The sequence below is a fragment of the Oncorhynchus masou genome, chromosome 17 (assembly GCF_036934945.1).
Source record: "Oncorhynchus masou masou isolate Uvic2021 chromosome 17, UVic_Omas_1.1, whole genome shotgun sequence".
NCBI classification, from domain to species: domain Eukaryota; kingdom Metazoa; phylum Chordata; class Actinopteri; order Salmoniformes; family Salmonidae; genus Oncorhynchus; species Oncorhynchus masou.
Genome location: NC_088228.1, coordinates 42,108,814 through 42,127,372, shown reverse-complemented (window position 1 = coordinate 42,127,372; position 18,559 = coordinate 42,108,814). Strand labels below are relative to the sequence as shown.

At 45.7% G+C, this 18,559-nt stretch overlaps 1 protein-coding gene across 1 annotated transcript in view; it reads left to right on the top strand.

Moving 5' to 3' along the window:
- Window positions 1-18,559, top strand: part of LOC135559065 (myomegalin-like) — a 125,204-nt gene that overhangs the window by 60,917 nt on the left and 45,728 nt on the right. The window contains 6 exon segments of the mRNA XM_064993417.1: window positions 402-478; window positions 3,215-3,338; window positions 3,474-3,625; window positions 3,769-3,925; window positions 7,402-7,455; window positions 18,137-18,274. Coding sequence (XP_064849489.1) covers window positions 402-478; window positions 3,215-3,338; window positions 3,474-3,625; window positions 3,769-3,925; window positions 7,402-7,455; window positions 18,137-18,274 — 702 coding nt within the window.

The following is an 18,559-nucleotide window of genomic DNA, read 5'->3' as shown; positions in this document are numbered from 1 at the left end:
AAAGGTAAATTAAATGTTAAAAATGACATCATACCAACATATGTTTATCATCATCCACATAAGAGTCAAAAAATGGTATGATCGCTTATTCACTATTTTAGGCCCAGCTGTTGGAACGTTGGTTTTCCTGGACATAGCCACTGTGATTATGGTTCTGTATCGGTCCCTGTGTGAGACTGCAATGCTCCTCCTGCGTTTTCCAGCGCTCGTTGTGTCTGTACTTCTCTGAGTTTCTATGACTTCATTGACTTGTTTTAAAATGTCTATTTGATATTCCTTATCTTTTGAGATGAATCGTTTTGGTGTGGGCCAGGAGGAGGATAATACTGTCATGTGTGCTGTCATACATCATTCTTGTTCAATAAGCAATCATTCCATGTTCCATCCCACCTCTATTCCAGAACATCGAGTTGAAGGTAGAAGTGGAGAGCTTGAAGCAGGAGGTGCAGGAGAAACAAGACCTTCATGAGAAGGCTCTGTAAGTACAGCACGACACATCCAGACTGACTGTTGACCGACTGTAGTCATCTAATCTGAATATCTCACACTTCTTACAATGGCTTCAAATTCAAATGTGAGGTAGACTGACCGCCAACCAACAGATTGTAACCATGCACTGTGAATGGCCTTAATTGCCTAACAATGACATCACCAATGCTACAGATAATACTTTTATCCTTCCTGAAATGCCCTTTGAGAATTATCTCAATGTTTTCCAAAGACCGACAGACTTATGACTAAATGTGACATGCTTCGCTTGTATTCAGAAAAACAATTTGCCCAAGTGATTATGGAAGGGTTAAACACACTGGTGAGTGTTAGTCTTTGATGGGCCTTAACATTAAACTTAAAGCTGTTTCTCACTAAAATGGTGTATTAGCTGCCTATAGCAGCCTAAAACTGTAGGCATAGACCAGTGTTCTGTAGGGGGTCCTCACAGGGTACAATCTTTTATAGATAACACCACAGATCATGTTTCCACAGCTGGTGGGGTGAAAGAGGACAGGACACACACACACAGGAGCGTACACACACACACATTGCACATACTGTACACACACTCACGCACACACATGCACTCCTGGTGTCCAACCGAATGGGATCGCACACTCGCCAGCTACAAAAGGGCAATGCTGATATCTTGGCGTACAGACGGGATATGAAAGGCAATACCTGGCACGTCAACCCTAACCCCACACCCCCTGCTGTTGCCGCTAGGCTTTGAATTTAATATCCCCCTGAAGCGGAATTCATTTGATGGACATATTCTGTGTATTCATCAGATTGCTATGAGATTAAAGGTCCACTTTGCTGGCTCGTGCCTCCAGCCTAGAGTCCAAGGCCTGAAATCAGAGGGGGCATGTGTTGGAGATGGGGGGGGGGGGGGTGCTGTGAATATATTCATGCATGTGGGGGAGTGTGTGTTGAGTTCATTGTCATAATATAAATATCTAGTTGAGTTTAAGGACTAATCTTCTCCTAACTGCCACCAGTTAGACTGCCACTCGATGCAGACAGACAGTAGCATTACACAGTCTGGTTGAAAATAATCCTAGTTATCTGAGCTGCCGTCTGCTATAGTCAGATGGTCCGGACGAGGATGAGAGGACAGGAGGAACAGAGTATACATACAGAGCAGGCGGGATGGTGCCATTTTGGGATGCACAGCAGGAATTCTGGGATGGCGTCATTGAGTGACTCAGTGAAACAGATACTTAAAGACATGCACACACACACACGCACATACACATTTAAAGTTAAATAGGTTCTCCAGCTCAACATGTGTTTCAGCCAATGAAAAGCAATGATGTACTTGCATGTGACAGAACTCTAAATAGTAGCTGGTGACGTCCATGTAATATAGCCTATGCAATATGATTATTAGGCAATAGCAGTGTTTGTGTGCAAGGCTGAAGAAAGAGGTAGCTCGTTCAATTCATTAATCATCTTTGTTTTCAAGCTGTTGGCGTCCTTTCTCAGCACTCTATTACACAATGCATGTAAATCAACATTTCAATGCGGGGAATCTCATGTGAGACTCAAACCCTTGCCACAATCTGCGACAATTAGGACGAGGCACTTTATACAGAGAGCAATTTGATCAGTCAGTCAAAGAATGTGCTGTTGGACTTAGATACAGTATGTCCATGAACAAGTGTTGGAACATGTCCAACTACTTCAACATTTGATTGGCTGATGCACTTTTTCCAGGATATAACCAGGGCCACCTGTCGAAGATGGCATAGGGCTAAAGTGTGCCATGTTATCTGATGGGCCAAGCTACAATTTAGCGCTCTGTCACATGCAAGTACATCCACAATTTGAATCGTCTGATACGCATTTTGAGCTGGAAGAACCCATTTAACTCAACGGTTGTTTGGCCCAAATGTGTGTGTGTGGGGGGGCAGTAATTTGTAAACAAAGACTCTGCATAATGATCAGTCAGGTCCCCCGTGATACAGGTCAGTATTCAACATCCATCCATGTCTGAGGCTATCAGGAGATGGAAACTGGCCACTAGGGGCAACAGTGAGCACGGTTACCTTCAAGTAGGTTTGGGTTTTGCGAGGACATAGCAGATTGGCGGAGGCAACCACCTCTGGTGCTAAAGGTTGCATGTTCAAATCCAGTGATAAAAAGTTGGATTTTGAGATTTTTGTTTTAAGCCGATCTCAAACCTTAACTAGTTAATGCCTGCCCTTAAGATTATAAGAGTTAATGCCTAAACTTAACCCTAACCTTAAAAATTCAGAGTTTATGTCTAAACTTAGCCTTTAAACACTTTGAAATGTAACGTTTGGGAGAAGTTTGAAGTGAGACTGACGTGAGACTGAGAGCTAGTTGATAATGATAGCTCCGTCACGTTCGACTGAATTCCAGCCTTGGTCTGCGTGATGTTTTTGTTGCGCTCACACAGAACTACAAGTTAACTCAATAAAATGTCACACCCTGGGTGTGTGACTGGTCTCTATGCGTAGCTCGGAGGTGTAGGGTATCACAAGAGCTATAGCAGGGAGAATTCATATGACTTAATATCCTGTCTTAGTCCTGACCTGACCACGCTACAAACCTAAAAAGTCCCATGCACGTGCACAGTGGATGACTGTTGGTAGTTATTGATAGATGTTGCCTCTTGTTTCATTTCTGTGATAGGACAACAGAAGACACTCTGACCAATCACAATGCTCCCTCATTTCTTCCTCTCTTCTTAAAGGACGACAGCAGAGAGCCTGTCCAGTCACAATGAGGCAGAGCTGCAGAGACGATGTGAGGAGAGAAAGCAGGAGATCGACCACATGCAGGAGTTGCTGGAGACCAAGATACAACTCCTGCAGGAGGTACACACACACACATAATTAAACTGTTCCAACAATGGTTGCCTTATTTTTTGAGATTAAATGAGTTGGTCGATTATTAGATCAGCTTTCAAATATACAGACGGACACCCAGACCTTTTCATGCGTTTCCTCCAGGAGGCCCAGCTAGCGCGAGGTGAGGTTGAGAGGATGGCCTCCCTGACTGGGTCGAGCCCCCAGCCCCTCTTGGAGGATATGGAGGACAGCCAAGAGGAGGAGAACCTCCAGACCCAGTCTCACCACCCCGCATCACACACCTACAGAGACAGGTAAACACAAGTACCTGCTCATTCGAGACACATTTGAACCAGTGACCAAAAAGTTGCAATCCACACCTTCATACTAATTGAGGAAGTCAAACTTTGCCCACCGTGTCTATGGCACGGACCCCTCTGTCCTTCCCCTCCTGTAGGGTGATCGAGGAGCTGACCAGTGCTCTGCGCTGTAAGGAGGCTATGATCACTGAGCTGAGTGGACAGAAGAGTGTTCTGACACTGAGGGTGGGAGAGCTGGAGGGAGAGGTAGAGGACCTCTCCTCCTCCCTGCTGCAGAAAGAGAGCGATGCGGAGGTACGTAGGATCCCTATTATGTGAAAATTGCCTGTGTCGGGCTGCATTAGGGTCAATGGTTCAATGATTGATTGTATTATTTTATGTATTGTATGTATTTGACTGATTGAGTTCCTGTAGTGTGTACAGACCTATAATAACAGGTGCATAGCTTAATTCACAGGGTTTCTGGGATACCTCACCCAGTGGTGATATTTAGCATGTTAATCCTGGTGGGATAAAATCAACCAGTTTTTTAAAATGCATTCCAGCAAAGCCACTACAAAACACTAAACAATACATGAATTGCACTATACTGGTGACAAACGTTGCCCACAAACTGTTAGGGCCGACATAAAGAGTCCCGACAGCAGTCAAACTGTTAGGGCCGACATAAAGAGTCCCAACAGCAGTCAAACTGTTAGGGCCTGCATAATGCTGTCCCGACAGCAGTCAAACTGTTAGGGCCTGCATAATGCTGTCCCGACAGCAGTCAAACTGTTAGGGCCTGCATAATGCTGTCCCGACAGCAGTCAAACTGTTAGGGCCTGCATAATGCTGTCCCGACCGCAGTCAAACTGTTAGGGCCTGCATAATGCTGTCCCGACAGCAGTCAAACTGTTAGGGCCTGCATAATGCTGTCCCGACAGCAGTCAAACTGTTAGGGCCTGCATAATGCTGTCCCGACAGCAGTCAAACTGTTAGGGCCTGCATAATGCTGTCCCGACAGCAGTCAAACTGTTAGGGCCTGCATAATGCTGTCCCGACAGCAGTCAAACTGTTAGGGCCTGCATAATGCTGTCCCGACCGCAGTCAAACTGTTAGGGCCTGCATAATGCTGTCCCGACAGCAGTCAAACTGTTAGGGCCTGCATAATGCTGTCCCGACAGCAGTCAAACTGTTAGGGCCGACATAAAGAGTCCCGACAGCAGTCAAACTGTTAGGGCCTGCATAATGCTGTCCCGACAGCAGTCAAACTGTTAGGGCCTGCATAATGCTGTCCCGACAGCAGTCAAACTGTTAGGGCCTGCATAATGCTGTCCCGACAGCAGTCAAACTGTTAGGGCCTGCATAATGCTGTCCCGACAGCAGTCAAACTGTTAGGGCCTGCATAATGCTGTCCCGACAGCAGTCAAACTGTTAGGGCCTGCACAATGCTGTCCCGACAGCAGTCAAACTGTTAGGGCCTGCATAATGCTGTCCCGACAGCAGTCAAACTGTTAGGGCCGACATAAAGAGTCCCGACAGCAGTCAAACTGTTAGGGCCTGCATAATGCTGTCCCGACAGCAGTCAAACTGTTAGGGCCTGCATAATGCTGTCCCGACAGCAGTCAAACTGTTAGGGCCTGCATAATGCTGTCCCGACAGCAGTCAAACTGTTAGGGCCTGCATAATGCTGTCCCGACAGCAGTCAAACTGTTAGGGCCTGCATAATGCTGTCCCGACAGCAGTCAAACTGTTAGGGCCTGCATAATGCTGTCCCGACAGCAGTCAAACTGTTAGGGCCTGCATAATGCTGTCCCGACAGCAGTCAAACTGTTAGGGCCTGCATAATATTGTCCCGACAGCAGTCAAACTGTTAGGGCCTGCATAATGCTGTCCCGACAGCAGTCAAACTGTTAGGGCCTGCATAATGCTGTCCCGACAGCAGTCAAACTGTTAGGGCCTGCATAATATTGTCCCGACAGCAGTCAAACTGTTAGGGCCTGCATAATGCTGTCCCGACAGCAGTCAAACTGTTAGGGCCTGCATAATGCTGTCCCGACAGCAGTCAAACTGTTAGGGCCTGCATAATGCTGTCCCGACAGCAGTCAAACTGTTAGGGCCTGCATAATGCTGTCCCGACAGCAGTCAAACTGTTAGGGCCTGCATAATGCTGTCCCGACAGCAGTCAAACTGTTAGGGCCTGCATAATGCTGTCCCGACAGCAGTCAAACTGTTAGGGCCTGCATAATGCTGTCCCGACAGCAGTCAAACTGTTAGGGCCTGCATAATGCTGTCCCGACAGCAGTCAAACTGTTAGGGCCTGCATAATGCTGTCCCGACAGCAGTCAAACTGTTAGGGCCTGCATAATGCTGTCCCGACAGCAGTCAAACTGTTAGGGCCTGCATAATGCTGTCCCGACAGCAGTCAAACTGTTAGGGCCTGCATAATGCTGTCCCGACAGCAGTCAAACTGTTAGGGCCTGCATAATGCTGTCCCGACAGCAGTCAAACTGTTAGGGCCTGCATAATGCTGTCCCGACAGCAGTCAAACTGTTAGGGCCTGCATAATGCTGTCCCGACAGCAGTCAAACTGTTAGGGCCTGCATAATGCTGTCCCGACAGCAGAGCTTTTCCTTTTTTGTTGTTGATTGTTATATATTATTTATTTATTTTATTTTTCATTTTTTTAGCTAAACCGATGGGGCTCAAAACAAGTGGGGCAGAATGACGGGTTGACTCTGACCTTTAGTTTTAGTGTCCCCAGTTTGTGGAATAACCTTTAATTTGGATTCCCTGGTGCTACTAGGCCTGTTTACAGCTCTGGTGTTACATGCGTTCATTGAGGATTGCAGTTGTTTTGAATGATTGTAATGGTTTATGTGTTGAATTGTATTATTGGAACCTTTTGTTGTTGATCTTATTTTATTTGGTTCCTTTTTCTTGATTCTGAACATGTTTGTACTCAGGGCACCGTTGTGAAAGAGACCCTGTTCTCAGTTCCCTGAATAAATAAAAGGACGAAAAAATGATTCATAGTCATACAAATAATCACCCATACCCATTCTTCTCCCATACCTCTCCTCCTCTTCGTCATATCTCCCCCGTCCCCACACACGCAAACACATCTGTCTATTATGTGGGTACACACCTATAGGTAACACAGCGCAACACACACATAAACACCCCTGTCAAAAAGCACATAGCGACATGCCTATTTGTGTGTTCAAGCCTATTTGTGTTCAAGCCTACTTCAGTCCACTAAAGGTTACTAAAGGTATTTACCCAATAAAAATACAACTTATTTTTCTATATCCTTTCAGTTGTCAAAATCGAACATTGTCTTGATTTAGGAGTCAGACATCCATTTGTCATTGTCAATGGAGCTGTCATAAGATGGAGAAGTAAAACGTGATTCTTTAATCTGGTTCATAATCAATTCATTTCATTTATACCTACTGTAACCCATGCAGCTGGTTCTGTTCAATCTGTCTATTGTGTTGTGTGATGTGTTGTGTTGTTGTGGTAGCAGGCAGGGAGGGGTAGTGTTGCTCCTCTCTGAATGATCAATTCACCACTACAGCTGTTGTACTTCATTAGTGAGAGTGAGATATTACACTCTGTTGGACAGATATCACTCAAACACAACGCACACACACGCACGCACGCACACACACACACACACGCACACACACACACATATACCACACACACATATACACACACATACACACACACACAAACGCACACACACACACACGCCTCATTTTCTAACCTGGCCGTTTCTCCTACAGTTCTACCAGGAAGAGCTGGGCAGGGAGAGGCTGCGCATTGAGCAGGAGATGCAGGTGAGTGAATCCTGAAGTGAGCACAGAAACACACTTCATATCGCAGCTTTGAGTTCTTTATTAAGTTAAATAAAGAGTACGCACTTTGAGGTGTTAGGCCTGCACCAGATCCCACTCTGTTGGTGAGAGCAGGCCCTCTACTGGATAACAAACGCATAGCAGACAGACAGGCACGCCAAGTAAGGTAACATTCACTACAGAATATTTGGTCACCATCTAAAGAAAAGTACATGAAAATCAACTAACCCACTAAAGTATTTGTTTCCTTGCAGTTGATTGAATTCATTGAAAGTAAAGTAGCCATTGTTAGATGATAACCACATGCATTGTGGGTAAAGAGCAGGTGCTAGACCTGAGTAATAAAGCATTACTAGATCCGTCTGCGTTGATGTCTCATGGCTGTTAATCCCTGTGTATTGTGTTGGGCGCTGTCGGCCCGAAGGGAGGGGGTTATTTTAGTCTGTGGTAAACAAATGATGTGAAGATGTATTTATGAACAGACACATTCTCATCAGTCATGTTCTGAGAGGAGGGGCTCTCAAATTACACAGATAGCAGCATAACAGGCTTATGAGTGTGTGTTGACTGGAGTTGGAGCTCGGTCATAGAAATGAAATAGCTATTGTGTGGTACTGTGTGTCAAGTGAAAAGAAATCTAATGTTATTTCAAGTGTAAAAAAGTGTCACAACACCTCACAGGCCTACAATTGAAATATAGCTGCAGTACAGTGTAGTGTATCCATACTGTATACCTGTCAGTTTGAGCAAGATAGTTTGGTTGATCGTTGTCACTTGTTAGCTTTGGTAATCTACAGTTACCTCTTCTGAGCCATTATCACTTATTAGTCATTATCTATTGCTAGTCATTACAATTCATTAGTATGATATGATTATGTGTATTTCTCTCATTTTGACTCCCAAGGCTCTTGGCTCTATTAATCTGGCGACAGCTTTGAATCTTACACATATTTGTTGTAGTGGGAGTTTCTCAATAGAAGCAGTCAAAGCCCCAACGTTCCTCTAAAGGCATGTTACCTTGTAAATCAGCTTGGCTCTGGGATGCAAATGTGCCTGCCAGGACCGATATCAGCTCAGATTTCACACAGTGACGCTGTCCCACTGCCCAGGGCCACCACCGCTGGCTGGCTGTCACTTAGGCTGAATGGATCATTGTTGCATTTAAAGGGCCAATCGATGTCAGGAGGAGGGGTCTTTGCAAGTGGAGAACGAATGAATGAGAGGAACAGGCAATGGCATACATTGAACTTTGTTTTGATTTGCCACATTAATGACAGCAAATGACCTAAACATCATTATATTCTGGCCTGTAGTTCCGCCTTATAGTGAGGTAGGATTTATTTTTCACCTGTCTGTCAACGTGTTCTATATATGAACTCAATCGTGTGTACACAACTGTATACAAGACAGAAAGGTGTCTGTGTGCACTTGTACACTTCTGAATCAATCATTTATATATACACTAGATGACTGACTGGGGGTGCTGTTTTGAAGCCACAGAACCTCCATGTTGGCACTCCCCTACCGTAAAAATCCATGTACTTTGAGTGAGTGTGCGTGCAAGCATGTGTGTTTGTGTGCATTTAAGTGGCTCGTGTTTCAGCCAGGTTGTCAATAGGTCATGCTGACCTTCTGGTGCTAACAATGACACACACGCAGATATCAAGTTGTGTTGTCTAAGACAGACACTAACACCTAGCTTCTAATTGGTTCCCCAGACACCACGGCTAATGAGATCAATCAAAATGTCAGGCCGTCCAGGAGAGAGAGATGTGGTGATATAAATGTACTGTGATGGTCTGTAGGGAAAGGACAGAGGCAGCTGATGCTATTTATGCTAGGACACAAAATAAAATAAATGAACTCATTTGATGTTGTTCTCAAGAAGAGGAGAGAAAAGTGCTGTTTTTTTGTTTGTTTGTGATTTGTTGTTTCCAGCTCTCTCTTGCTTGATTGCGGTCTATGCTTAAAGAGGAGTTTGGACCAACTCTGATTTAGCAGTGGACTCGACCGAAGAAGATTTTTCGTACTTAAGCAGTCCTCATTTTAAATCCCAAATCCTCAACAAGCTTAATCAAGGACCCCCAACCACTCTCAAACTACCATTTTAAGCCACTCATAATCAGGCACTAGTGAGGAGCTGAACCAGGACATAAGGTCAGCTCTGCCCTTAGGGAAAATGGCTTCCTCTTCATGCACTAACATATAGCAAAGCACTGAAGCCTACATGGGTTTGAAAATGAAGCATAGTAAGTATGAGCAGGTTGTTGTTGTTGTGATTCATATCTTACTCTTGGCTTTATATAACACAGGTCTCCCTTTGGGGATAACACAATTCATTTTCCAAGGGAGACCTGGCCCTAATAGTCATCTCTAGCCATGTAACATTCTGTTTTGAGGCGACTCGTTATTTTGAGGACCAAAGCTGATAAGTGAAGTCACAGTGTGAGTGCATGACTGTCTGTCTGTACACCATCAGGGATACACTGTCACTGCAGATTCCATTGAGCTTAAAGCATCATGTAGTTTTGTGCAGCTAATTTATTCACACAGCCAAACCCTATTTGAAGTGTTGTGTTCTCATGGTGTAGCCAATGGGATGTTTTGATGTCATTGGTTTGCCCTTGTCAGTGAGTGCGTTTATATGATTGATATGCGGCAGCATCCCTCATGTTGCCAAAAAAATGCAATCATTCATTTCAATCAAAACATCAAAACCGGTTTACCTTCATTTCAACATATCACTCTACATCCCTTCATTCGCAGCACCCGCTACAATAGCGGTCAGCCGTCCACCAGGGCGTGTGCACACTGCACCACAAATGCCTCTCTCTTTGTTCTCTCCTTGTAGCATTTGTAGTCGTAGTAACCTGTTTTATGGCCCCCTTGTCCTACTGTGTCATGTTTTTTCCCTCTCTGCTTTACAGCATGGTCCTCTCTGCCTTATGGCTATTTGTGATGGATAGCTTTATGTAGTCATCTATATATTAGATGCCTGGTTGAAGGCATTGGAGCCTGGTCCTCCTGGGATATACAGTTCTAGAATATAATACAATACAATATCCAATGATTTTTCTTGACCACGTGTCTTGATGGCCATGTGCTATAACTCGGGTCCAGATTTGTCCCTGGTCAGGGTATGTGGTCAGTTAGGCAAGACTGACTAGAATAGAAGCACTTTATTGCAGCACTTAGCAGCATCCGGAGCTGTGAGAGCCGTGGCCAGGCCATCTGTTCTGATCTGTTGTGTAACTAACACTGCTATCCACCCACTAAGGTTATATCCCACTCATACAATTATGTAATACATGACAGATCTGGACTTTATGGTTCTCTTCCCATAATCATTATTAATGATCGAGCAAGAGTGACCACCATCACTATTATAGAAGCATGTTCCTGATATGTTTTGACAATGGAAAATCTCAAATGTATCCCCTCTGTACTGAAGTGCATTAATGGCCTTTACTTGTAAGTCTATTTAGGAGATCTTATTTGCATATAGAAGAGGCTAGAAACACAAGGATGGAAAGGTTATGGAGCCTGCTCCACCCGTTCACTGAAAATTATACTGAAGTCCAAGTCAACTCTCTGGCTGGCTGACTGTGTGTGCCATTGAAGTCCAAGTCAACTCTCTGGCTGGCTGACTGTGTGTGCCATTGAAGTCCAAGTCAACTCTCTGGCTGGCTGACTGTGTGTGCCATTGAAGTCCAAGTCAACTCTCTGGCTGGCTGACTGTGTGTGCCATTGAAGTCCAAGTCAACTCTCTGGCTGGCTGACTGTGTGTGCCATTGAAGTCCAAGTCAACTCTCTGGCTGGCTGACTGTGTGTGCCATTGAAGTCCAAGTCAACTCTCTGGCTGGCTGACTGTGTGTGCCATTGAAGTCCAAGTCAACTCTCTGGCTGGCTGACTGTGTGTGCCATTGAAGTCCAAGTCAACTCTCTGGCTGGCTGACTGTGTGTGCCATTGAAGTCCAAGTCAACTCTCTGGCTGGCTGACTGTGTGTGCCATTGAAGTCCAAGTCAACTCTCTGGCTGGCTGACTGTGTGTGCCATTGAAGTCCAAGTCAACTCTCTGGCTGGCTGACTGTGTGTGCCATTGAAGTCCAAGTCAACTCTCTGGCTGGCTGACTGTGTGTGCCATTGAAGTCCAAGTCAACTCTCTGGCTGGCTGACTGTGTGTGCCATTGAAGTCCAAGTCAACTCTCTGGCTGGCTGACTGTGTGTGCCATTGAAGTCCAAGTCAACTCTCTGGCTGGCTGACTGTGTGTGCCATTGTCTTTTTTTCTGTGTGTATTTTACCCCTGTTTCCCAATTTCAATCTTGTCTCATCGCTGCAACTCTCCAACGGGCTCGGGAGAGGCACCCCTAATAGTTAATTTTTTAATAAGAAATTGATATTGCCCCCATAAAAGCCCAATTATATATATATTTTTGTAACCTTTATTTAACTAGGCAAGTCAGTTAAGAACAAATTCCTATTTACAATGATGTCCTTACCCCAGTGACACTGGGCCAATTGTGCGCCGCCCTATGGGACTCACAATCACGGCCAGATGTGATTCAGCCTGGAATCGAACCAGGGACTGTAGTGACGCCTTATACACTGAGATGCAGTGCCTTGGACCACTGCGTCACTCGAGAGCCCTAATCTGGTGGTTAATTATGACCAAATTTAGAGAAAATAATGTTATTCTTGTTTATTATTATATAAAATATATCTACTGCTTTACATGGTGTAAGAGTTTATGCAAACACTAATGTCACTATATGCTACTAAATGGTAGTTGGCATTTCACCTGCTCAATAAAGCGAATACAAAGTTTAGTGTAGACTGGACCAAAATAACTAATGGCACCCCGGGTGACATTTTGTAGATTATCAAAATATTTTATTCAACATTGACAAAATTGACCGAATTGTAGCTTTAAATGAATTTCTTATTATATGACAGTAGAACCGGTATTATCATGTCATATAGGACAACTTTATAATATCTTGATATAGACGATCAGATATTTTAGCACCCCTAATGCGTGAAATGGTGCGCTCCGCCGCTGCAGCCGTTCTTGCCAGTGCTACGACGTTGCCACATCATTATCTGCCAAAAGGATCTACTATGCCGCTGGGCTGAAACGCGCCATCTTCACCGTTGATATAATAAATCATGAATGATTGTCAAGGGATTGCGGAGGACCTGATTGCCGCTACCGAAATAATTGTTTTGGTGTGTCACTTCTCTGCAGTGACGGTGTTTGGTTAAAGGGATATGGTGGTAGTCTACCGGTGATGATCAACCTAACAGCGGGAGCCTCCCATGACAGCCAAACCAAGTGATGCAGCGGAACGTACGCGTGTTTTTCTTGTGTCGGGAAACGCGAAATGAAACAACCGGGAGCGAAAGGAGGAAAGGCTCATGTGTATTTAGGGAATATAACACCAGAATGACTTTTTATTTCCCTTTCGGGTTTTAAGTCATTGCATCAGAATTTCCATTACGGAATGCAACAGAATCGGTGACCAAGGATACTGGACGACTTTGCTGTCTGCCATCTGCTGCTCTAAGAAGCAATATGCTATTAGAATCCATCCAACGTCTTTATACTCCTATGGAAACAGCAACTCTGGCAGAATGTGAAGAGGGGAAAAAGGCATTATATCTAGAGGATTGGATTTTGTGAGCATCTCTTGCTTGCTGCTGTCTGCGTTTCCTTTGCAGGCTACCAGTAACAATATTTGAGTTTCTCCAATGACTCTCTACCTGTTGTTTATATTGAATTTTAGTGGTATTTATTTGTCTGAAACCACGTGGTTGCTATTTGTTTTGCATCTCTTCTGAAGAGAGAGAAGCAGATAAGAGGACTGTTACATGCAATATGCCAACATTTACATCTTAATAAATGATTTAATACACAGATGTTGATGGATGAGCAGTCATACTTAAGCTAATAACAGCATCGCATCATCTCATTCAACTCCATCAATCAAATGTTATTTATTATTTATACAACACTTAACGGCAACCGGGACCTCAACCCCACCAAGGAGCATCTGAGGTGAGGTCAGTGGAAGAAGCGCCATGGGAGCGCCATTCATTCTTCTTCAGGAAAATGGAAGTTTAATACAAAGGATCTTGTTTATCATACAAAATAAAGGTGTTTTCGGTATTAGACTAAAGTCTTCACACAAAACACCAAGCTCAGGTGAATGACCTCCGTCTTGACTGTGTGCGTGTGGAATGCTGGACATCAGAATGAAGGAGGCGTGTCGTATCTGCGCGAGGGAGCTCTGCGGTAACCAACGGCGATGGATCTTCCACCCCGCCTCCAAACTCAACCTGCAGGTGCTCCTGTCCCACGCCCTGGGGCGAGAGCTGATCCGCGACGGCCGCGGCGAGTTCGCCTGCTCCAAGTGTGCCTTCACACTGGAGCGCATGTATAGGTTTGACACAGTAATTGCCCGGGTGGAGGCCCTGTCCATTGAACGGCTGCAGAGGCTGCTCCAGGAGAAACACCGGCTACGGGGCCTCATCGGTGGCCTCTACCGGAAGACCAACAGGGAGGATGGAGGCGGTTGTGCATGGGCCGTTACTGGGCCTGGGGATACCGGAGGAGGGGGAGGAAGGGTACAGGGGGATGGTATGGTGGACATGTCCGGTCTGACCCATGCTAAGTACTGTGCTCTGCTCCAGGAGGATTTGGTGTACTCTCTGTATGAGTCCTGGGCTGAGGAGGGGTTAGAGTTCGGGGGTCATAATCATCATCATCATGGGCATCCCCCACAATGCGCAGGGCCTGCGCCAGAGGTGACGGCTGTGGGGTCACAGCGCTGTGGGACTGTCACGCGTTCACCCAGGAAGTGCCGAGGGTGCACGGCGTGGCGAGTGGCGGACTCAGACTACGAGGCTGTGTGTAAAGTACCCAGGAAGTTGGCACGGAGTATTTCCTGTGACCCATCGACGAGGTATTCGGTCAGCGTGATTGGAGGAGGACGAGGAAGAGGAGGGGAGAAAGATCCAGAGGGGACCCCCTCCTCGCTCACGCTGATCCCTGGGTCCAACCTTACGCCCCGGGCTTCGGACAGCGACCCTACCCTGGTGGGCCGAGCCAGCTCCAGCCCCTCTATAGACTCCCTGGACATAACCGGAGAATCTACCCAGCTGTCTGCAATCAAAGATGGGCACGAGGGGCTAGAGTATCCCCAGGACCCCCTGGATGATCGGTTCTCGGACTCCCTCTCCGAGGAGCACCACCTGGTGACTCCACTGAGGTCGGCCACCCACCTCTCCCTGGCCCTCTGCCTGGTCCAGAACTGTGTGTACCGGCCAGTCCAGAGCCCCAAGGGAAGCAGACTGCCTGTACTCAACAGACAGAGCCCCAGCAGCGGAGGCTCCAGACTGAGCTTCCATGAGCCGGCCTTGGGGTTGCTGTATGGAGGTCGGAATGGAGAGGGGCAGATTCATGTCCATGTGCCCGACCTGGAGGCCCCTCTGATCAGGCTGGATGGAGGGATAGATGGGGGTCTGAACCTGGCTGAGATGGAGGAGCTGTGGGAGGATCTGTATCATGAGTGTCCTCCCCCACGCCCCCACCAGGTATAACACTGCAGCTCTCCAGTCAGACTTTGGTTCACCTCTGGTCTGTAGTTCCCACTTTTTAGCTACTGGAACAGTAACTGAAATCAAATGAGGTTTTTTATTTATTTCAATAGGATTATTTTACTACAAACCTTTTTGTAGCATATTTTAATCATCTACAGATATACAAATCTCAGAATATGGAGACTATTCCAGAAGGTTAGTTTGTTATCTGTGAATTCAGCAGACAGTGCAGTGCTCCCAACCGTGAGAACATTCCGTGATCTCACCACACTCCGGGCTAATTAGCTGGATAATCCAGCTGTCCATCTACATCACTTTAACCTCTCCCCCCCCCCTCCCTCCAGAGAGGATGCACAGAGGATGTGCGCTCCGTAGCACTTGAATCAATGTGTGTATGTGTGTATGTGTGCGGGTGCATCTGTGTCTGTGAGATCATTGTGTGTATGTGTGTATGTGTGCGGGTGCATCTGTGTCTGTGAGATCATTGTGTGTATGTGTGTATGTGTGCGGGTGCATCTGTGTCTGTGAGATCATTGTGTGTATGTGTGTATGTGTGCGGGTGCATCTGTGTCTGTGAGATCATTGTGTGTATGTGTGTATGTGTGCGGGTGCATCTGTGTCTTTGAGATCATTGTGTGTATGTGTGTGTGTGTGTGTATGTGTGCGGGTGCATCTGTGTCTGTGAGATCATTGTGTGTATGTGTGTATGTGTGCGGGTGCATCTGTGTCTTTGAGATCATTGTGTGTATGTGTGTGTGTGTGTGTATGTGTGCGGGTGCATCTGTGTCTGTGAGATCATTGTGTGTATGTGTGTATGTGTGCGGGTGCATCTGTGTCTGTGAGATCATTGTGTGTATGTGTGTATGTGTGCGGGTGCATCTGTGTCTGTGAGATCATTGTGTGACTCAGGTGTCTACATGCCTAAAATGCACATCATACAATCCTTCAGATGTGTGTTTTGTTTGTGTGTCTGTGTGGTAAAAGTAGTGAGGGATTCTCATGTAGAGCCCTCAGGCCAGTCAGCCATACTAATGAGTGAGTGTGCGCTCAGAGAGTGGAGCTGTCATGGTTGGCCAACCACAGAGGCACGTTAACAAACCTAGAATGATATTGCCATCTTCACAGAACAGAGGTACTTCATTTGAGCCAGTTTGCTACAGCAGGAAAATACTCCTGCAGCAACAGGAAATGTGAATTATTATAATTTATGGAAACGTTTGTAGAGGTTAAATACATTTTTCGAAATGTTCTTGACACAAAACGGTGCACCTGGCACCTACTACCCTACACCGTTCAGAGACACATTTTTTGAATTGCCCGTTCACCCTTTGAATGGCACACATACACAATCCATGTCTCAATTGTCTCAAGGCTTAACAATCCTTCTATAACCTGTCTCCTCCCCTTCATCTAAACTGATTTGAAGTGGCTTTAACAAGTGACATCAATAAGGGATCATAACTTTCACCTGGATGTCGTACTGTTTTCTATACTCAGTGTATATCCTCAAATAATTTCTTGCAAATAGCAGGTATTTTGCCTTGGGGCTGCTACAGAAATCTGCTGAGTGTTGAGAACTGTGTTGACAAATCCAGGTTCTCTTTCCATAATCAAGTTTCATCTGCTGAGTGGTGAGAACTGTGTTGACAAATCCAGGTTCTCTTTCCATAATCAAGTCTCATCTGCTGAGTGGTGAGAACTGTGTTGACAAATCCAGGTTCTCTTTCCATAACCAAGTCTCATCTGCTGAGTGGTGAGAACTGTGTTGACAAATCCAGGTTCTCTTTCCATAACCAAGTCTCATCTGCTGAGTGGTGAGAACTGTGTTGACAAATCCAGGTTCTCTTTCCATAATCAAGTCTCATCCCAGACTCTTAAAGCTGTATGTCTGTACTTAAAGCTCAATGTATTACTGCAAAACAAAGAGTAGGCCGTCTCATGTCATGTTGCCTTGCAGTCCAACCAAGGTCGATGGAATGAAGAGCAAACACGGTGTACAGAAGATATGTAAGCGTCCTTTGGAATAAGGTTCATTGGGTGCTTTGGTACAGTAGCTCTATGTAGCTCTCAAATTCCAATCATATTGACTCTAGCTCCTCTGTGAGCCTCAGTAGATAATAGACTGTGACAGAGGTGCAGGCAGTGCCTGTGTCTGATTTAGGAGCATTCCTTAATGTGAATGGGATTTCAGGCCTCAGCCAGCCCCAGCCCTGTTCACTAAACTAGGTTAGCGCATGGGGGGACATGGAGTGGCACCACTATTAGCCTATTTTCACAGCAGCAATAAGCCTCGGGGGCAGCAACCCCTGATAGTACCGCGCAATGTCAGACCAGGCGAGTGGATGTCATTATATTACAGCATGCACCATAGGCATATAATTACTAGAATGGACTTTCTAGTTCAAAGTCATTCTATTTCTATGGCATGTGCATTATCTCTCCCTGCTACTCAAATGGCCTGGACTATGGCCATGTGGTATGTTTTTGGCTTGGACCTGTAGGTATCTATAGTCTGTACTGTAGCTCTTAGGACCTCTACTGTATGTATTACAGTATAAGAAGGTCAATCCACATACCACCACATACATCTAGCCATGTTCCCATTCTAACAGGGATTTAAACAGATTTATATTACTTACATGTGTGTGTGTGTTGTGGGATTTCCTCCCGGAGTGTAGTGTAAACCTATAAATATAGGATGTGAGTGCTGTAAGGGAGATGGTGACACACTGGTTAGGTAAGTTACATTAGGGGCACCGCAGAGCACTTAACATACACAGGGAGTTCTCGAGAGAATATCCGCAGGATGGATCTGCTTTTAGCAGCATAGAAAGATGGGTGAACAGAGCATTTGGTTTGGAAAGTACAGTCACCAACAGCCCAGCTCGGTGCATTGTCCCTTTTCCTTATAAACAGATGTGGCTAGAGCGGTTGGATAGCAATACTGTGCCAAACTATTGTCTCTATCTCTCCCATAGTATTCATTTGTGAGCGAAGCGGGATTCGGTAAACGTGGACTGTAATGTGTGTGTGTTAACCCCTGTCTTTGTGTGTGTGTTCCAGACTCTGATCGAGGAGCAGCAGAGCCAGTTGAACCAGTATGAGTGTGCAGCAGGTCAGTGTGTCAGTGAGCTGCAGAAGGCCCAGCAGCAGGTCCAGTCCCTGCAGGCCAAGAGCCAGGAGAGCGAAGCCAACAACGCGGTACGGCGACAGAGAGACTTTACCCATCTATACATCAAACGCATACCATACACACAAACACACACACACACTTTCTTGTCCCTTTGTCTCTCTCTCTCTCTCTCTCTCTCTCTCTCTCTCTCTCTCTCTATACTTACTCATCCTCTCTCTCTCTCTCTATACTTACTCATCTTCTCTCTCTCTCTCTCTCTATACTTACTCATCTTCTCTCTCTCTCTCTCTCTATACTTACTCATCCTCTCTCTCTCTATACTTACTCATCTTCTCTCTCTCTCTCTCTCTCTC